Source organism: Podarcis melisellensis (genome assembly GCF_964234715.1).
Source record: "Podarcis melisellensis genome assembly, chromosome: 4".
Taxonomy (NCBI): domain Eukaryota; kingdom Metazoa; phylum Chordata; class Lepidosauria; order Squamata; family Lacertidae; genus Podarcis; species Podarcis melisellensis.
The window spans coordinates 21,913,713-21,935,557 of record NC_138531.1 but is presented as its reverse complement, the minus strand read 5'-3'; the positions used below and the strand labels follow the sequence as shown (position 1 = coordinate 21,935,557).

General features: G+C 44.9%; 1 protein-coding gene and 1 long non-coding RNA gene across 3 annotated transcripts in view; one reads left to right on the top strand and one right to left on the bottom strand.

The window, feature by feature from the left end:
- TM9SF2 (transmembrane 9 superfamily member 2) overlaps positions 1–20,589 on the bottom strand; it is a 33,351-nt gene extending 12,762 nt beyond the window's left edge. The window contains exons 1-7 of one of the 2 annotated variants that reach the window (XM_081908212.1): positions 20,316–20,589; positions 8,751–8,818; positions 7,899–7,992; positions 4,479–4,606; positions 3,765–3,894; positions 2,596–2,720; positions 872–986 (exon numbers count right to left, since the gene is read on the bottom strand). In XM_081908212.1, coding sequence (XP_081764338.1) covers positions 872–986; positions 2,596–2,720; positions 3,765–3,894; positions 4,479–4,606; positions 7,899–7,992; positions 8,751–8,818; positions 20,316–20,444 — 789 coding nt within the window. In that variant the 5' untranslated portion in view covers positions 20,445–20,589. Of the gene's footprint in view, positions 1–871; positions 987–2,595; positions 2,721–3,764; positions 3,895–4,478; positions 4,607–7,898; positions 7,993–8,750; positions 8,819–19,921; positions 20,046–20,315 lie in introns of those variants that run through there. The other variant, XM_081908213.1, reaches the window with a different exon arrangement.
- On the top strand, positions 8,850–17,393 carry LOC309368356. Its single transcript, XR_014167725.1, has 2 exons — positions 8,850–9,947; positions 15,451–17,393. It is a non-coding gene; the product is annotated as an uncharacterized lncRNA (long non-coding RNA).
- Positions 20,590–21,845: the final 1,256 nt, after the last annotated feature.

Sequence of the window (21,845 nt, the reverse complement as noted above, 5' to 3'; positions counted from 1 at the left end):
CTGTGGTTTAACCCACAGTGCCACCCGCGTCCCAAATACCATTTTAGTGTAGATCCAATACAGAGCAACCAGGGGCCTGCTCACCCAGTGGGACTTCTTCCTCTCCTACCACTATGGCTCCCTGGCACACTTGCAAAAGCTACTCCGGAAGGCAAGCAGATTTCTGTCGCTCAGGCAAGAGGCCATCATTGGCTGTCTTCCTTTGTTAGGATTCCAAAGAATGTTAACTGAGTAACATCTATGACATTTCCTACAAAAGTTATTTCCCTAGTTAGCCTAGAATAATGCAATAAACAAGTTTAGATGAATCGCCTTTCTTAAGATGTTTACTAGGATTTCATTAGTATTTCATAATGCCACTTTTTAAAATTAACCTAAGACAGCTCAGTCAGTAGAGCACAAGACTCTTAATCTCAGCCCCACGTTGGGAAAAAGATTCTTGCATGGCAGGGAATTGGATAGGATGACCCTCATGGTCCGTTCCAACTCTGCTATGAATTTCTGGTATAAGAATCACCAACAGAGTGTTATTTTAAAACCTCAGAAAGTACCGTATTTTTCGCTCTATAAGACGCACCAGACCACAAGACGCACCTAGTTTTTGGAGGAGGAAAACAAGAAAAAAAATATTCTGAATCTCAGAAGCCAGAACAGCAAGAGAGATCGCTGCACAGTGAAAACAGCAATCCCTCTTGCTGTTCTGGCTTCTGGGATAGCTGTGCAGCCTGCATTCGCTCCATAAGACGTACAGACATTTCCTCTTACTTTTTAGGAGGGAAAAAGTGAAGTCTTGTAGAGCAAAAAATACGGTACTTTCCAAATCATGCCCTCTCCAGGAAAAGAAATGGGAAAAGCCAACAAGAATACCAACCTCAAAAGTAACTGAATATGTGTAGGGAATTTTGACATTTCCAGAAGCAAGCTTGTTACTTAAATCCATAGGTGGTCCCGTGCAGTCTGGACTGTCAGGATTAGTGTGCTTGTAACTGTTTAAAAAACCAAAGACAATAGATTTGAGTGAAAAATGCAGTTGTTCTGGCAGCAGATTTTAAATAACCAAACTAGGAGGAGGGTATTTGGTGGCCTGAAAGGGACTAGCCCCCCTGCTTTAAATCATAGTTTGAATTAAGAAATGGCTTAAAGTGCACATTGCTCAAAGCTCCCCACAGTGCTCCTTCCCCACTTCTTCATTTAACAAATTAGGTCTGTACCAAACCAGAGACTGACTTGATGTTATGTGTGAACCAGCACTCACGGTTTGGCTTTCCCCCCTAACAAACCATGTTGGCAAGGCAAGGTCTGTTTTATAGGAGAGAAACAAACCTCAAGTGCTGGTTTGCACATAATGGCATGGTATCTCTTCTACTAGGAATAAGCAGGGGAGGAGTGACTCGTGAACTTTGGGGCAGCAAAGCCATGATTAAATTGTAACTACGGTGCAGTTTGTGTTATGTGTGAACTGGGCCTATATAAATGGGATCACAATGGTAGCAATGTTTACTAACTAGTATCGTATATACTTGTCCAGTATTATTTTTCCTATTAAGAATGAAAACTCTAAAGTGTTCTCTCCCTCCCACTCCTATATCTTCCACTTAACATGAAGTCCACTGTGAGGAGCATGTTAAATTCCCTTATACAGTGGTGCCCCGCAAGACGAATGCCTCGCAAGACGAAAAACCCGCAAGACGAAAGGGTTTTTCGGTTTTTGCGACGCTTCGCTAGACGATTTTCCCTATGGGCTTGCATCGCAAGACGGAAGCCCATAGGGAAATCTCGGGGACCATTTTTTAAATGCTGGCGGTGGGGAGCAAAGCCTTTTCCCCCCCTCCGGACTTCAGAAGAGGTCCAGGAAGGCCGGCGGGGGCGAAAGGCTTTGCTCCCCACCGCCAGCATTTTAAAAGCGGTCTGGGATAGCAGGGAAGCGCTTCCCGCTATCCCGGACCGCTTTTGAAGGCAGGCGGGGGTAGCAAAGACTTTTGCCCCCCGCCCGCCTTGGGAAGAGGTCCTGGACCTCTTCCCAAGGCGGGCGGGGGGCAAAAGTCTTTGTCCCCCTGCCTGCCTTCCCGGGGGCTTTTAAATCGCCCCGGGACAGCTGAGAATTCCTCCGCTGTTCCGGGGCGATTTTAAAATGCTGGCGGGCGGCAGCGCTGCCGCCCGCCAGCATTTTAAGATCGCCCAGGGACAGCGAAGGACTTTTCCGCTGTCCGTGGGCGATCTTAAAATGCTGGCGGGCGGCAGCGAAGGCTTCGCTGCCGCCCGCCAGCATTTTAAAAGCCCCCGGGACTGTCCCGGGAAGGCAGGCGGGGGGGGGGGGAAGCAAAGACTTTCGCCCCCGCTAGCCTTCAGAAGAGGTTGGGGGACAGACTGTCCCCAGACCTGGTCTGAAGGCGGTTCGGTTTCCATAGGAACGCATTAATTGATATTTAATGCATTCCTATGGGAAACCGTGCTTCGCAAGACGAAAAACTCGCAAGACGAAAAGACTTGCGGAACGAATTAATTTCGTCTTGCGAGGCACCACTGTATCTTTCAAACCAAGTTATAACATTGCCAAGATGCCACGCAGATCTAGTAATAAAACTAAAGGCTCACCTTTTTGGTTCAAGTTTAGCAGCTACTAGTCTTGCGCTGGGAGCTTCATTTTCTACCATGTGGTAGGCTATTTTGATGTCCACATGGTTGAATATGTAGAAGGTGTCATGTTCATGGAACTCAGACTACCGAAAAAAATATGTAGAAAAAACTTAATCAAATAGGTGGATGGAGCAGCGCACAACTGGCTATAATATAACTCCCCTCCCCTTCTTCTTCATCATCATCATCGTTATTATTAAAATTTATATGCCGCTTGTTTCAACAAACCACAGATAAGATTAACCACATTTTATTTTGGTTTGAAAATCACAACAAGCTGCACTTCATCTAAAATGGAAGTAAAAGCTTCCAAACTCCTTTTATAGTTCCACAGAAGGGGGAACACATCAGTCCACTGTTTGCTTCCTGCATTCTCATACTATACATAAAAATGAGGTAACTGTGAAAAGCCATTTCATAAGATTCCATTTTTACACAGTCCAAGCTTTAAAAATTGATCCCATTTCTCAGGTTTAAGAAATCCTTGCAGTACAATAAACAGCATTACAATTTACCATTAATGCTAATTTATGAACTAAGCTGACTTTTGTATACAGAATCATGGATGCTGGGAATATCCCAACAGCCAAACTTTCAGGAACAACAACAACAACTGGGAGCTGAAATCCAATTCCAAAGAAATATATTCTGTCTTTCAGAAACAAATTCTCCTCCACGCAGAGACTGCAAATTAGTTTGAAAATTCAAACTGGTTCACCAGAATCACTAACGGATAACATTACCTGTCATCCAATTTTTCTTTCATGCAACAATTCATTTCTATGTTCTTTTTATGCTGTTCTAACACCAACTGCTTTAATAAAAGGGGAAGGCATAAGGTGTGGAAATTAATGGTTTCATGGAGCAGACTTGGGATATGGGAGGAAGATGTCAGGCTGAGAAGCACAATATAAAGCAGATTAGCTGCCTATTGTTATTAGAAATAGCCTTTGTCCATCTACACCTCCTTCCTTCTACTCCTCCATTATAACTCAGTCATTGCAATGGTGTCAATGCAGGCTCCTCAAAAAAGTATACTTACACTGATAACAGCAAAAAATTAGGGGGAGGGGAATCAAGCAGCATAGTAATCTTGCACGCATTATTTAAAATTTATTTATACATACATTGATAACACAGGCGTCTTTGGGATGTCCATCTTCTGTTAAGTAACAACCAATGGGAAATCCAGGATTGCAGAACCTTTGGTTATCTTCCACATCATAACACCAAGTTACTGGCATATTATCCACAATCCTATAAAATGAATAAGTAATACAGTATTTTCAGATGAAGCCTGTATCATTAAAGATGTACCACAGCTATAAATTTTGAGAAGAACTTTATCTGTCAAGGCAAAATATAGATTCACTAACAATGTTAGTAATAGTAATGTTTGTTGTTGTTTAGTCGTTTAGTTGTGTCCGACTCTTCGTGACCCCCTGGACCAGAGCACGCCAGGCACTCCTGTCTTCCACTGCCTCCCGCAGTTTGGTCAAACTCATGCTGGTAGTAATGTTTAGGTGATAACTAATGGATACTGCTTGGGGAATAGATTCTGTTTCTCCTGAATGCCTCCCCAAATCGGCTCCAGATGATTCGCACTATCACCATTTGCCTCTATAGTTTTTAATGCACAAAAGGATATCTAATTGCTGTTCCAGTAGATCCATACTTTTATTTTTTAAACAGAAATAAGAAATTATAACTATGTTGTATTAAATGGAAGAAAACATTACATTTCTTTCCACGAATGTCCCATATTTCTCATCATAAGCTACCACAATTCTATATTTTCTACTAAAAGTAAGCAATTGGTTAAAAGTTAAACATGAACCTACCAATGATGCTGATAGTTCAGTAGCATACTCTTTTTCAGAAAATCTAGCTTTTGCTTGTGATCTGGGTTTTTCAAATCATATTCTTTTGTACAAACATGCTTGCAAGTCTCTGTTTTCTTAAAGGTAAACTAAAAAAATGAGAAAGAATTTAGACAAGTCTCCTTTTTACACATTGCTCACTCAAATTACTTAAAGATTTAATGGAAAAGTTCCCAAAATAATAACAGCAGAACATCAAAATGCACACATGCAAAGGTTCTCAAATTATTACATACAACAATTCAGTTAACTTACGTGATTTTACCACGTGCCTAATAGCAACTTTTTTCTCCACAACAGCAAACCCAAACTCTCAATCCAATTTTTATTTTGTTAAGAAGTCCAACTATACTGAAAACTATTTCAAACTATTCTCTATTTTACCTTAAACCAAAGGGAATTTTGATCCAAGTCTTTTAACAACCTGAACTGCAAAAAATATTTCAGGTGGCTAATTCAGAAGGATTTAATAAAAAAAAAACCTTACGGGTAGAATAGGCTAAACAACAGAATTTTCTACATGGCAGTAATACCACAAGCACATTTAAAATAATACCTGAGTGAATTTTTATACATACTGATCCTATACTAGGCTTCTCTGTCCTAAACTGCTTTAAGAGACTGCCTAATATGGTTGCGACGGGACGTAGGTGGCGCTGTGGGTTAAACCACAGAGCCTAGGACTTGCCAATCAGAAGGTCGGCGGTTCAAATCCCCGCGACAGGGTGAGCTCCCGTTTCTCAGTCCCTGCTCCTGCCAACCTAGCAGTTCAAAAGCACGTCAAAGTGCAAGTAGATAAATAGGTACCGCTCCGGCGGGAAGGTAAACGGCGTTTCCGTGTGCTGCTCTGGTTTGCCAGAAGCGGCTTAGTCATGCTGGCCACATGACCCAGAAGCTGTACGCCAGCTCCCTCAGCCAATAAAGCGAGATGAGTCCACGACTGGACCTAATGGTCAGGGGTCTCTTTACCTTTTTAATATGGTTGCATGATGTAACTGAAAACTATATAGTAAGATGAGGGTACAAAGAAGCAGGACCCATCTTAGTTTAGATTCTAGCAATACTGTAGCTGCAAACAAAGCATTACATTTGGTGCAAATGAATGAATGTGTGTTGGGACAAATGAAAAATATAGGATACCAAGGTGAGATGTTCCCAGTTTTTTTGGTGTGTTTTTTAAAAAAACAAACACATTCCTAATTTCATCAACTGGCAGCCAACATGTCCACAATTCCAATGCAGCACAACTGTTTCTAAGGTAGGAATATATTATCCAGGCAAGCCCTTTTCTTCTATAGCTTGGGGCCCTTGAATAGCCTAGGAACAGACTAAGGCTGTGTGCTTCTAGGGAGGTCTGGCCAGACATAGGGCATGCCTATGAGGAGCATAGCTAGACATGTTTCTAAGATGGCTAAGCTGACCAAGCTTCTGAAGCCCAACCAGATGGTAGGCGGGGGCTGGGGGAGCGAGCGTCACTCTTGTCAGCACTGCCAGAGCTATGCAACTGGACTCACCAGGTCAGATATTATTTTGCGCAATGCAACACCTGCGATATTGCCCAGTCTCAAATCTTCCATTTGGTGGGAGATTGAGAGGATGGTTGCTGAACAACTCCAAGCACGCCTGGAGGATGCAGACCATTTGGATCCCTTCCAATCAGGATCTAGACCTCATCATGGGACTGAAACTGCCTTGGTTGCACTGGTCGATGATCTCTGGCGGGCTAGGGACAAAGGTGAAAGCTGTTTCCTAGTTCTGCTGGATCTCTCAGCGGTCTATGATACCATCAACCATGACATCCTTCTGGACCGTCTAGAGGAGCTAGGAGCACTATTATACAGTGGTTCCGCTCCTTCCTTCTGGGCCGTGTCCAGAAAGTGGTGTTGGGGGATGAGTGTTCAGACACCTGGGCTCTCACTTGTGGGGGGCCTTGGGGTTCCATATTCTCCCCCATGTCTTTTAATATCCATATGAAGCTGCTCAGAGAGATCATCGGGGGTTTGGGCTGAGTATTCATCAGCATGCAGAAGACACCCAGCTTTACCTCTCTTTTAAATCAGAATCGGTAATGGTCCTGTGTGAGTGTCTGGAAGCAGTTGGAGGATGGATGGTGGCCAACAGACTGAGGCTGAATCCTGACAAGACAGAAGTGCTGTTTTGGGGGGACAGGGGGCAGGTGGGTGTAAGGGACTCCCTGGTCCAGAATGGGACAACTGTGCCCCTGAAGGAGCAGGTGCGCAGCCTGGGAGTCATTTTAGACTCACAGTTATCCATGGAGGTGCAGGTCAGTTCTGTGTCCAGGGGAGGTATCTACCAGCTCCATCTGGTACGCAGGCTGAGACCCTACCTACCCGCAGACTGTCTCACCAGAGTGGTGCATGCTCTAGTTATCTCCCGCTTGGACTACTGCAATGCGCTCTATGTGGGGCTACCTTTGAAGGTGGCCTGGAAACTACAACTAATCCAGAATGCAGTAGCTAGATTGGTGACAGGGAGTGACCGCCAAGACCACATAACAGTGGTCCTGAAAGACCTACACTGGCTCCCAATACGTTTCCGAGCTCAATTCAAAGTGTTGGTGTTGACCTTTAAAGCCCTAAACGGCCTTGGCCCTGTATACATGAAGGAGTGTCTCCACCCCCATCATTCAGCCCGGACACTGAGGTCCAGCAGAGAGGACCTTCTGGCGGTTCCCTCACTGTGAGAAGTAAGGTTACAGGGAACCAGGCAGAGAGCCTTCTCAGTAGCGGCACCTGCCCTGTGGAACACCCTCCCATCAGATGTCAAAGAAATAAACAAGTGACTTTTAGAAGACATTTGAAGGCAGCTCTGTTTATGGAAGATTTTAATGTTTGATGTTTTATCATGTTTTTAGTGTTCTGTTGGGAGCCGCCCAGAGTGGCTGGGGAAACCCAGCCAGATGAGTGTGGTATTATTGTTATTATCATTATTAATCATAACTCAAGCGGTGTGGGGCTGGTGCTCCTGTCAGAGTTGAAGCAGGCTGTCTCCTTGTTGCCAGGCAAACTGTCCAGTAGGCAGCTCAGCAGTAATGGGCCTGTGCAGCAGGACTCAACAATACCCACAATGGAATGCTGATGTTGCAGGAAGTGCAGTGTGGGAAAATGTAAATGGTCTAATTTACCCACTTAGGGCTCGGACCCCTGTGAGGAAAAGGTAAAGCAGGGGGAGCAACACCAGTGAGTCCTCTCCTGATCCTAATATTTCCTCAAGAATGTCATGTGCTAGGGCAGGCTTAACCAAAAGCCTAATGCGGTTTTAAAAACCTTCAGTCCATTTGTACAAATCAAAACATGCCAACAACTGGGATTCACTGCTTAGATTCTGCAAATTCTTTGATTTTTAAAACAATTAAAATACCTTATATGGCGAGGGCTCAATCCGTTCTCCAAACAACACCTGACCAAGATTTTCAGATGGACGTTTCCCTTCAGATGCTTCGCAAAAATCAAACCTAAAATCAAATTCAGCAAAACTTGAAGTCTGTCTTATATTCTATATCTAAAATGCATACCTATATAAAATCCAGGACAATTGAATGAATTTCACAGGAAACTCTTGAATCTTATTTAAGTTGCCTTATTTGAACACACTTCCCTGTTGACAATCATGTTCACTAAGTTGACTTTTAACCAAGTGTGCTTATGTCTGCATCACTGAGCAATATATTTGAGATAATGCTCCACACAAATTATTTGCTTGCTACAACTCCCTTCATTCCTGATCATTGGCCGTGCTTTCTGTAACAGATGAAAGTTGGAGTTCAACAGTACTGGTCTATATTAAGCACCCCCAAAGTAACATCTAATTAAGTTATTTGTGCATGCTATTTAAAGATGATTGACTAAAAACTTTCATTCTTTACAGGGATCCAAAAATGTTAGATTGGCTTAGTAGTGCAAATTGCAAAATTTGGGATTCTACGTTTTGAAACTTCTATAGCCAGCAAAAACCATTAGTTCAAAATTCTTCCCAAGTTTTTTGTTTAAAATATATAATATATAATTGAATGGAAAAACCAACTTCTAAAACAGAGCAAGAGAATCCTATCCTCTTGGCAAATATCAGGAGCAGGATTTAGCAAGCTAAACCTTGGTACAAAGCAACTAAACCAAAGACCAAGTAACACTGACACTGCGGCTTGGACAATCATAACCTTGTCTACGAAATCTATCCTATCCTAAATCAAAGAATAATATTTCATATACTTACGCAGTATATTCATATGGAAGGACTGATTCCACAGAGTCTAGTCTATTCACAAATAGCTCTATCACAGGCTGCAAAAACACAACAAGACATTATTTATAAATTTAACATGTATACACGTCATTGTAATAAAACCTTAAATTCTTTTTGTTACCCGCATCAGTAAATAACAGGTAAGAACAAGTGTTTCGGAATGTTAGTACTGTAGTGTTATACTGTATTAAGATATATACTTAATGTATCAGTCATCAAAGCTATACACACTGCAATTATAGAGTATTTTGACCATTATTCTAAATATGTATGCTCTGCCCTTCCTTACAAAAGATGAATTACATTATGCAATTAGCATTATGTAATCAAGCTTGCCTGTGTGACTTCTACAAGTAGCTATAAAGAATAGTTGTTTTGATTTAAAACCACTGTATATCAGGTCTCTGCATAGTTGCCATCTGCATAGTTGCTCAATCAAACAATAAAAGTAGTAAAAAAGAATTGAGATAGGACAGATTTAATAAACAGAAGACTACATGCATCTAAACTACTTAAAGTGACAGAAAGTCAATGAGGGAAACAGAGTATTTATGATTTTTTTAATTAAAAGAGTTTGTAATACAAATACACTGTAGGAAAACTATATCGGAAATGAAAATGGCAAATAGTGCAAAACAGTCTTCCCAATAGAAAAAATGATGTAAGTTACACTTACAATCCTGACTTGGGGCCAGGAGGAGCAGAGAGGCTGATCAACCACCATACCCCAAGTCCTGATGGCACATGCCAGGGCAAAAAGTGGTGGTAGGGGGCAGGTCTTCCTTCCACTTTGCTATACCAGCCCTAGGCTAAAGCTTCCATTGAAAACTTGCCTTTTCAAAAGGTGAAAGGATGCCAATAGCAAATGTATTAGGAAAGTGTGGCAATTTAAAGTTTTATTCAGGAAACTAAACATGCCAAATCAGCTTATTCTCTAGGACACCAACCTTTCAAGGCAAACTGCCCTAATTTGTGTAGAAAGGTTTTCCCATTGACAAATTTTCTGGGAAACCCACATCACGGACCTCCACAAAACTTAGAAAAATAGCATGAAGCCAATGCCTCTCTCTACCAAACTGCATCCAGTGTTGTGTTTTCCCGGAGGAAATGAATTAGAATTTTTCCCAGGTTTGAAATAGATTATTTTTAGAGGATACTCTCTTTTGGGTTATGTGATGGGACGATGAGCTGCTTGTGCGTAAAATGCAAGTCCCTCAGAGTTTGATCAGGTTTTCAAACCTCTGCCTGTGACGGAGCCCCTCCAGCATGGCTGCGTCAATCACTAGTAGAATCCGAAAGTGGCTGCTTTCGGAAACGTTTCCAACATAAAAGCTCCTTAACGGAAACACGTCGTCTGGCCTCTCGGCGTGACAGTTTCCGTCGAGGTGTGGGTGTCCCTATAGGAGGTCCTGAGACCTCCCCACTGGTTTCGCTTGAAGCATCTCTGAGCCATCCCTCCGACTCACTTTCCCTTGGAGTTCTTGCTCGCCCTCTACTGGTTCCCTCTTCCGCTGCTACTGCTCTCTCAACCTCAGGGAGCCTTTGCACCTGCGGCGCTTTAGATGTCAGTTCCCTGACATCCACCTCCCCTCCAGGGCCCCCTTCACCCCCTCCCGTCTCCTCTCCTACTGGCGGTGAGGAGGTAAAACCCCTGAAAGAACCTCCCTCATCTTCCGACGTCGCGAACACTTCCTTCCACTTGTTGCTGTTCCTACTCTCTAGGTACTCTTCGTCATCAGAGTCCACTCCATCTTCCAACTCCGACTCCGCGAACCCTTCCATTTCCTCTTCCTCATCGGTGGTGCCGAAATACTCCCTCCTAAACCTTGCTATAGGCTGAGGTTTCCTCGGGAACCTTTGGTGGAACGTTTCTGTTAAAACCTCGTCATTGACTTCCTCTGCACTTACCCAGGTGTTTTCTGACTCCGGTTCCCCTTCCCACGCCACCAAATACTCCACCTGATTACCCTTCCACCTGGAATCGAGGATTTCCGCTACATGGTTGCGGCGTTCCCTCTCTTCCAAGGCTGGTCCCCTGACGTGCTCCCCTTCACGTCCCCCCCTGTATGGTGACAGTAACGACCTGTGGAACACTGGGTGCAATTTCATGTGGTTGGGTAATCGGAGTTTGAAAGCTACCGGGTTGACCTGCTGAATCACCTCAAAGGGTCCCAATCTTCTGGGCCTCAGTTTCTTACAACCCCCTTTGAACGGCAACCCTTGGGTTGACAACCACACTTGATTCCCCACCCTTATGGTTTCACCTTCCCTTCTGTTCTTGTCTGCCTGCTTCTTATATTGTGCCTTGGCCCTTTCTAAGTTGAGCTGGAGCTGCTGATGGATGGCTTCCATCTCTTCTACAAAATGTTCAGCCGCTGGAACGCTCCATCTCTCCCCTCCTTCCCCTGGAAATGCCCTGGGGTGACACCCGTAATTAGCCAAAAAGGGACTCATCCCTGTGGACACATTCTCCGCATTATTGTAGGCAAATTCTGCCAACGCCAACTTTTCGACCCAATCGTTCTCTCTGTCATTGACATAACACCTAAGATATTGTTGAAGAATGCCATTTGCCCTTTCCGCCTGCCCGTTGGTTTCAGGGTGCCGGGCAGTTGAAAAATTAACTTCCACGTGTAGCAAGCTCATGAGCTTCCTCCAGAACCTGGAAGTAAATTGTTTGCCTCGATCTGAGATCACCCTCGAGGGAGCCCCGTGCAACCTAAATATATGTTCCACAAACAACTTCGCCGTTTCTTCCGCTGTGACTGCATGTGAGCATGCTACAAAATGGCACATCTTAGTTAACAGGTCTACTACTACCATGATGGCTGTTTTCCCCTTGGACCTTGGCAGATCCGTCATAAAATCTATTGATATCGCTTCCCAAGGCCGTTCTGGTGTGGGTAAAGGTTCTAATAACCCTGCCGGCGCCCTTCTTTCCCCTTTGGCTCGCTGACATTGGTCACACCCTCTTACATACTCCCTTACATCTTCCCTCACCTTAGGCCACCAAAATTCCCTGGTAACCAACCACATGGTTTTGTGTTGCCCAAAATGTCCCGCCGTGGGGCTATCATGCAACTGCTTGAGTACTCTCCCCCTCAATTCACCTTCGGGTATATACAGTGCCCCTTTGTAATACAATGCCCCATTTCTTTCCTCAAAACCTCCGGGGCTCTCGCCCTCCCCCCTGAGACCTCTGAGCTTATCCTGGGCATATTCATCATTTTCCGTTTCCTCCACCAGTTCCCGTTGCCCCACCAGCGCCGCCCCACACACCCAGCGGTCCTCCGGGATGACATGTCTCTCTTCGATCACCTCCTCCCCTTCCCAATATTCTGGTTTGCGTGAGAGCGCATCCGCCCTGACGTTTTCTGGGCCTGGCACATAACAAATCTCAAAGTTAAATTTGGAGAATTCCTGTGCCCATCTCACTTGTCGTTGGTTGAGCACTCGAGCTGTTCTCCAATACTCTAAATTTTTGTGGTCGGTGCACACTTGCACCTTGTGTTGTGCCCCAATTAATAAATGTCTCCACCTCCGGAATGCTTCGTGAATGGCAAGTAGTTCCCTGTCATACACCGTGTAATTCCTCTCGGACTTATTCAGTTTCCGCGAGAAGAATGCACACGGTCTCCACTCCGACGCACTCCTCCCCGGTTGAAGAAGGACCGCCCCTATAGCCCGGTCGGATGCATCTGTTTCCACTCTCATGGGTTTTTGTAAATCCACATGCAGAAGTTGTTCTTCCGAGGCGAAAGCCCTTTTCAGTTCTTCAAAGGCTCGATCCGCCTCCACCGTCCAAACAAATTTCTTCTTGCTGCTGAGGCAGTCGGTGATGGGCGCCGTCAAGTGGGCAAAGTTCTTGATGAACTTCCGATAAAAGTTCCCAAACCCCAAGAATCTTTGCACGTCCTTCTTGGTCTTCGGTGTCTTCCATTCCAGTACCGCTTGAACCTTGCCTGGATCCATGGCCAATCCCTTGTCTGACAAGCGGTACCCCAGGAATTCCACCTCCTTGGTATGAAACTGGCACTTCTCCAGTTTCACCCACAGCTGGTTGGCTTGCAGCCTGCCCAACACTTCTCGAACGTCCCTCACATGCTGTTCCTCATCTTCCGAATACACCAACACGTCGTCTAAAAAGGCCACACAGTTCTTGTAGAGCAAAGGTCCCAGAACGTGGTTTATAAAAGCTTGAAAACAGGCGGAGCCCCCTTGTAGACCGAAGGGCATAACGAGGTATTCAAAGGCTCCCAAAGGGGTAAACATGGTGGTCTTCCATTCATCTCCCTTCCTTATGCGTATCAGATTGTACGCCCCCCGCAGGTCCAGTTTTGTAAAAATCTTTCCCTTCCTTACTCTGGTCAAAATGTCATCAATTCGGGGCATAGGGAAAGCCAGGGGCTCCGACACTGCATTGAGGGCCCTGAAGTCACACACCAGTCTCGGTTTGTCTGTGTTCTTTTTGTCCACAAAGAACACTGGGCTGCCCCCCACCGCTCGGGACTCTCTGATGAAACCTCGCTTCAAGTTTTTGTCAATGAACTCCCTCAGCTCCTGCATCTCCCTGTCTGACATGGCGTACAGCTTGCCTACTGGGAGTTGGGCCCCTGGGAGTAGGTTGATTTGACAGTCAAAGGGTCTATGCGGTGGCAGTTTGTCTGCTTCCCTTTCGCTGAATACGTTGCTCAGATCTGCGTATTGCGGGGGCACCTTCCCTTTGCCCATCACTTCCATCCCCGCTAGGGTGACTCTGTCTCCTCCCGAGACCTTCCCCTCCTTGCAGTGTTCTAGGCAATGCGCTGACCCAAAGGAGACCACCCTCTGATGCCAGCCCACTAGCGGATCGTGTAGCGCCAGCCAGCTCATCCCCAAAATGATGGGCGCTCCTCCCAGGATGGCCACATTAAACGCTATCTGTTCGGTGTGCCTTGCCACTCTCATTATCATCGGGACAGTCTGTTGGCTAACTTCTCCCCCCAACAGCTCTCTGCCGTCAATCGTAGTCACCTGCAAGGGGTTACTTAAAGGGATGGTCTGTATCTGGTGCTCAGCTGCAAACTCCTTACTCATGAAATTACAGGAGCTGCCTGAATCCAAAAGCGCCTTGACCTTTAGTGGGTGTCCGTTTGGCAGTTCTAGTAACACCTCTATCACTAAAGCAGGTCTGGGAGGTTCTGGCATGGGCACTTTCATTGCTCTTTGGCCTGGCTGCTGTGCCCCGACGGTGGCAGCCAGGCGTTGGCTTTTACTTGCTCCTTGCTTTCCTCTTCCTTTCCCCCAACAGCTCCTGCCATCCCTTGCCATTCCTTTCTTTGTGGGCAGACTCTGGCAAAGTGCCCTGGCTGTTGGCAGAGATAACATCTCTTGGCGCTCTTTCCCTCCTTCTTCCGCCCTTCACTGGGATTTGAAACTGCGCGCGCCCGCGCTGTTCCAACTTCCATCGGCTCTGCCGGCGGGAAAGATGGCTCTGGAATGTCTGGAATGCGGAACTCCCTCCAACGGTCTCCTTTCCCTTCCCGCCTTTCCAAAGCCCTCGCCTCCTGGCGCGCTCCTATGGCCAGCGCAGATTTGGTTAATTGGTCCATAGACTCCGCCCTGGGCCCCCGGGAAAGCTCATCTTTGACGGTTGAAGAAAGCCCCTCTTCGAAAAGCATTTGGATGGGCTCCGCCGATAGGTCCCACCCCAATTTATGAATCAGCATAGTAAATTCAGTCCAGTACTCACGGACAGATCTGCTTCCTTGCTGGCAAGCCATTAACTGCCTTCGCACCACCCCCTGCTCAATATCGCTGGAAAACATCAGGTCCATGGCACGAAAAAACTTCCTCGTGTCCTTTAAGATCTCATTATTCGCTGCCATCAGGGGTCTAACCCAATCTTTCGCCCCGGATTCGAGATGGCCAATCACATACGCCACTCGCGATTCCTCGTCGGGGAAGTCATCAAACTGCAAGTTTAGAGCGTATTGCATCTCTGTTCTAAAGGCATGATAGTTCCTGGGATCCCCCCCGAATTTCTGCACCAATCCTGGTACCTTTCTGGCGAGCGGGGTGGTTTTCTCCTTTCCCTTTTCTGCATCCTGAGCCCTCCTCTCCTCAAGCCTCGCCGTTTGCAGCGCCAACTGGATCTCCAACGCTCTGTACCTTTCTTCCAGGCTTGGACCCCCTCCAGCTGCTCCTGCACCCCCGGTTCCGGCTGGGTTGCTCATGATGCTTCTCTCTGCACAAGCTGGCTTTCGGTGACTTTCGGATTGCTGTGATGGGACGATGAGCTGCTTGTGCGTAAAATGCAAGTCCCTCAGAGTTTGATCAGGTTTTCAAACCTCTGCCTGTGACGGAGCCCCTCCAGCATGGCTGCGTCAATCACTAGTAGAATCCGAAAGTGGCTGCTTTCGGAAACGTTTCCAACATAAAAGCTCCTTAACGGAAACACGTCGTCTGGCCTCTCGGCGTGACAGTTTCCGTCGAGGTGTGGGTGTCCCTATAGGAGGTCCTGAGACCTCCCCACTGGTTTCGCTTGAAGCGTCTCTGAGCCATCCCTCCGACTCACTTTCCCTTGGAGTTCTTGCTCGCCCTCTACTGGTTCCCTCTTCCGCTGCTACTGCTCTCTCAACCTCAGGGAGCCTTTGCACCTGCGGCGCTTTAGATGTCAGTTCCCTGACAGGTTACTACCTTGTTTCATCTCATTTGGCAGAGGACTATTTTAAGACACTCAGGGCTGAACTTTATACAGCTTTTGTTGACTTAGTCCAACATAATGAATGAATTTTATTATTTCAGTCACAGACCAATTGCAGCCCACATACAATATCAAGGAAGTCATAAAACACGATAGGGATACATTTGATCCAACATGATCGTTTATAGAAAAAACTGGAGGAGTCTTCAGTGGACAAAAGTCTACTATTTCTGATTAGGGGTTTTACTGGGAGACATCCTCACAACCCAGCTATAGTACAAGAGGTCAGCTCTCAAAATATTGTTGCATCAAGGGAGGAGAGTTAGATATGTACTTTGGCTCCCTTTCTGCTTGATCTATCCTCGTATGATTCATGTTCATGCCCTCAAATTGGAAAGCACGTCCATTAGTATATTACTGTAAGCAGATGGTGCTGTATTGTTATCTTTAACAAAAAGTTTTAGAAGGGCTTTTTCTTCATAGAGAAACAGTGAAAAGATGGTTGTGATAGAACTAAGATCTTGCTGTTGTTGGTTTTCTAGAAGGGGATTGATTTCTAAGTGGTATATGGATGACTATTTGTTGGAGTAATTGAGAGCCTTTTGGTACTTGGTGTTTTTTTGTTTTGTTTTCCATTGCTATGAAAGACCCACATAAAGCAGGCTATAGCAATGGAATCTCTTACCTCTCAGACTTTCGTTTCTAAGGGTGGACAGTTTGTTCCAGCCATCTTCCAGGTCTATAGCAGAGCTTTCCAAACTTTTCATGTTGGTGACAAACTTTTTAGACATGCATCATTTCATGACACAGTAATTCAGTTTTACAAAGAAACTAGAGGTTAAACTAACCCCTTTCCAGCCCCGGGAGGAGCGCAGGGAGTGTTTGCCTGACACACCTATACACTGCAGTTGACACGCTAACATGCCGCAACACATAGTTTGGAAAGCTGAGACCTGCGGGTATAGGGCAGTTAGTTAAATAATTAATTAATTAAGAAAGCTCTGGTCTCTATAGGATCAAGATTACAGCCCAACAATTGTTTGGAGTTATTTTTTGGGCAGAGAACATTGATGGCTGTCTAGAGAGAAGGCACAAGGAAATTTTTTTGAAAATAATTTTTGGAACTCCTAAATGTATAAGGAGAGCATATTGAGGTGGGTTTTAGGTTCCTCCAGGCAGTTGCATGGAACATTGTTTGCAATTATTGGCTTCATATCCATTTTAGGAAATTTACACAGTTGATTGGTTTGATAGTCTGAGATTCTTTCATGAGCGTCTGGGGTGGAATCTGCATTAAATACATCTTTTGGGTTTTTTTGTGGATATCCCCACTACTTTTCATTAGGAAGCTAAGGTGTGCATAGAATTAAGGAGCTGAAGGCCTTTTCTGTCAAACTTGTTCCCCAATATATTTGGGTTTGGATAACTGGAAATGTTATTAGATATAAAAGTATTTTCAGCCCTCTTAACCTTCCTAAAGCTCAAAGAGCTTTTATGCTGGTGTGCTGCAATTCTCTGCCAGGAGCATTAATGGAAAGTAGATTTAACTGAACTTGATTAGAAGAAAGAGTACACCATTGCAATAAGGGTTGTCAGAAATTTATTTGTCATGTTCTGTTTCACTGCAAACACAACAGAGCTAGGAAGCATCTGATTCTCCCATAGTTAAAGCATCAATCTGGTACTGATGTCAGAACTTTATATGAAGGAAAAAGGTTATAAGAACTGTAGCCCTTTTTAAAGTTGGTGATCAAGATAAGGGTTCAGATGATCTCAGAGTGAGTTTGAAATGGATGTAAAGCACTATATCTTTTTCAATTATATTACATTATGTATGTAAATATCCATGATGTTTGGGGTCTGGTACTCCAGTTGTATTTTACAATGGTATATGACTTTATGAATAAATCTGATCTGCAACAAAACTATATTTTTTTTGGCAGTTGTCCTGTTGTTTTTATTCTTATTTCATGGTGTACTTATGAAATAGAACATTTTCTGTGAAAAATAAAGCAGTGAAACATCCCCCAGATGTTTTATACTTGTAAATCACTTTGGCAATTAAGCAGTATATAACAACAACAACAACATACAGTATTTAAGTGCACTTGCAACATTTGCTACTCTTACATCTCTTTCCCCACAACTTCTGCTGTTTTATACTTCTTCTTCTTCTTAATTGAATTTATACACTTTATACTCTTTGCTAACTCTTCCCAATATGCAGCAAAGGTTTCAGGAATCTTAACTTGATTTCCAAACACAAAGTGATCCATTGGAAGGAAAAGACATACAAATGCAAAGAACGTGGTCTGGCCTTTAGCCAATAGACCAGGTTGAAAAGGCATCATCAGACACATGGAGAACATCTTTTCTCCTGAGAACAATGTGGTAGCACCTTTACATGCCTAGGTTCACTGCAGTGCCTTCAATGTATCCATACTGGAGAGAAACCCTATTCTTGCCCATACTGTAGTCTGCCCTTCACAGAATCAGGAACTTTAAGGAGGCATGAATGGGTTAATCAAGTTGTCCAAACATAGTATTCATCACATTGAGATTATTGTTGTTTTAACTTTCTACAAACATTAAAAACTTCCGCATAACACTCCATATGCACAGACTATGGCATGATGAATGTATGCATCACAATGAGATGGTAAAATCCTCAGGTGATAAATGGAGTGCTCCGCTTTAGGTTACAGGTGGCAGTATTGTTTTCCCCTTGCCGAAGAAGCAGCCCCTTGCTGTTGTTTAACTCTTCCAAGCTCTATGTACACTGAAGGTGTTGCATGTAATTATAAATAGGCTATCACCAGTTTAAACCACCAGTTTAAACATACAGTATAATTTCTAATCTAAAGTCTGTGAAGCTGCATGAAATTTAAGGGCAGCTTAAACTGCAAGGAGCATTAATACCATGAACTTATTTATCATCATCACCATCTTACTTACAAGCATGTTTACCCCTCTTTAGCCAAAAGTATTCCAAGAGGAGCTTACAAAAATCAGTATAAGACTGAGGAGCAGGTACTACATAAGAGACATGTCACATAAGGAAAGAGGGATGGGTAAGGAAGAGGGAAAATGCAAGCCCATGTTTCAGTTCCAAAGTTATGATTCCTAAACACATGAATGCAGCAAAAGTGGTAATCATACTCCATTGCCAAATATTATTATTTCAACTTCAGGCATGTCCTTCATCAATTTATGACTCCAGAGAAGGAGAAGGGAAAATAACGGTACTTCAGGATGGAGAGAAGAGGAGCTAATCTTGGGGATATGCAATCTCTTTAGGCAACTCATTAATAAAATAAAATATTCCTCTAAGAGACCCCGAGTCACTAGAACATAGTAAGTTACCTAACACTGGCCTACCCAATCACGTACCCCTACACAACTATTCAATGAAACATTGCTTCCTTACAAAGCAGCACTAACAGTAAAAAACAAAGGAAGAAAAGGAGGGGTCTGAAGGAAACCCAAAGAGAAGATAAGACAGGTTAGGCTGCTGCCAATCCCACCACAGAAGTGCAAGGAAGTGCATTTTACACATACACACACACACACACACACACACAGAGAGAGAGAGAGAGAGAGAGAGAGAGAGAGAGAGAGAGAGAGAGAGAAAAGAGATTGGATGGCCACATGTCCTGTATGATCTAGTTGAGATTCCTGTATAGCAGGAAGTTGAACTAAAAGACCTTTGGGGTCCATTCCAACTCTACAATTCCCCAGAGGTCCCTGCAGAGCATTCTTGAGAGTGGGATGGCTGCTCCCATCTGATGGGGCAGGCAAGGTTCATGAAGATCCTCCTTGTGGGAAAGGCCATCCTGCTCTCCCTGGACAGCCCCAGACAGTTGGGATTTCTGCTTTCTCAGCTACATAGAGCTCAGCTTTAGAGCCTTATTTTAGTTTCGTTTCTACAACTTCAACTTCCAAGCGCCCATCGTAGGAGCTGCTACATCCTAACATAAAGGTCTAAGGCAATGAGCAAGCCGCAGTGGGCCACTAAGCCTGACCAGCTTGTTGGCACTTACACATGCCTGGGCGCAGACCCCTACAAGTGTCCCTATTTTTTAGGGACAGTCCCGGATTTACTGTCCTGGTTTCTTACTTGATCCTGGAATGTCACACTTTTCCTTAGGACATCCGTATTTTCCTGGGAGAAATGTTGGGCAGGTATGGAATAGGATGTCCTTATTTTCCTAGAAAAAAATGTTGGAGGGTATGGAATAAGATGTCCCTATTTTCCTGGGATTATTATTGGAGGATATGGAATAGGATGCCCCTATTTTCCTGGGAGAAATGTTGGAGGATATGGAATAGGATGTCCCTACATGCTAGCCACAGGACCCGGAAGCTGTACGCCGGCTCCCTCGGCCAATAAAGCGAGATGAGCGCCACAACCCCAGAGTCGGTCACAACTGGACCTAATGATCAGGGGTCCCTTTACCTTTATTTCCCTGGGAGACATGTTGGTAGGATATGAAATAGGATGTCCCTATTTTCACCGGACAAATGTTGGAGGGTACGCGGGCACTGACAAAAGCAGAGATTAAAAGATGCAGTTCAGGGCATTCTGGAAGACTTCTTGCCTGCCAGCCAATCCACTCCTCCATCCCAAACACAAGAAAGCCTAAGCAGGCAGGAAAGACTTTTCGATTCCTGTCAATGCACAGCTAGTTAGTATGTATGTATATGGGGGGGGGCTATTATGACATGACATGACACACACACACACACACACCCCACTAACCGACATTACTCGTACTCTGCCACACACCCCTCCGGCATTTGAGGCCTCGCTCTCCGGACTCAACCGCCCTTCCCAACCCGCCCCTACGGACCTTGCAGTCGGATTTGTCCGGGTCGTCGCAGAAGTTGACGGGCGCCAGGCCGGGCAGGTAGAAGGCCGGGCCGGAGGGCGAATTAGCCACCAGGAGCGCGACGGCCAACAGCAGCTGCGCGCCAGTCATGGCGAAGGGAAGGCGGGTGGGGGGGTGAGGGAGACAGAGAGAACGGATACGGGGGGCGGTTTGTTGTTTTTTTTTAAGGGAAGAGGGTGCCCTCCCCCGCGCCCAAGCACGAAACCGAGCCGAGCCTCCTCAGCCGCTACTTCCGGCTTCCTCAGACACGTCAGCTCGCGCACACGGAACTGCGAGGCACGAAGTTCGTGCGTGCGCGCGAGGGAAGGAGCGAGCGCCCGAATCGCTTCCGCCCTCTCTCTCGCCCTTCTCTCCCGGTTGCCATAGAAACGGCAAGATAAGGCGGCTCCCTCACAGGGCAGGCCTTTTGGGCCTAGCGCGGCCTCCCGCGTCCTTTGAAAATACATCATTCGGACGGCAGGACACGTTTAATAGGCGGGCAGCCTGGTGTCCTGACGTTATAGAGTTATCAGGAGGCTGAGGAGAGACCCCGCTTCCAGGCCCCGTGAAGAGTGCTTGGGTGACTTTGGCCCAGCTGCTCTCTCAGCCCAGCCTAGCCTGCCTCGCTTTTAAAGCGAGGTCCACCTTGTCTAGCATAATTTTCAAGAATCTAACAAACAGGCACTCAGTTTCTACCAGAAATTAGCCAACATATGAAGCCAGGTCTGCCTATTACAATACCATCCAGGAAATGCAGGAGGAAGGGATTTTTTTTAAAGATAATAAACTGAAATTACAAAGTACATATGGGTCAAACAATTTTTATGTGTCAATACATTTCATATATTTTTACAGCCGGAAGTTATAAAAACACAATAAGCCAGGTGTTGAAATACATATTCAGCATGGTTTTGATGCTTTTGCTTTGCACAGCATACAAGTACTTCACATAAAATAGCAGAAGACCAGTATCTTTACAGTAAACTGTATAATATTTTTACTTGTAGAAAAGGGAGGCATATTCTGGACATTAGATACTGGTATCCATATCCACTGTGGGCATCACTGCAGAATGTCGTTTCCTACTTCTGCTCAAAAACGAAGGAAACGCACAATTATGACAAGTTATGGAGAAACTGAAAAAAGCAACAAAAATTAAACACACAATTGCTTTGGATCATGTTTAACTACCATATAGCCAAGCCCTTCCCAACATCTAGTAAAATAATCAAGCCCATCCCTAAGAAAGCAATGGTATTCTTTAACATAACAAGTCCTTCTGGTTTTATGTGGGTAAACTAAGCTGATACATAGGATGAGGCTCAAAAAGCAAGAACAGAAGAACTAATATATTCCTCTAAGTATTGACAAATTATGTAAGAGTCAAATCTCCCCACCTAAATAAATAAATAAATAAAGCCCTCAACCCAGGTGAATATGGGGAAAAATAAAAGTGATTAAATAGATTCCTTTGCAGTGGGAAAAACCCACTATCTACTGTATTGTTGCTGG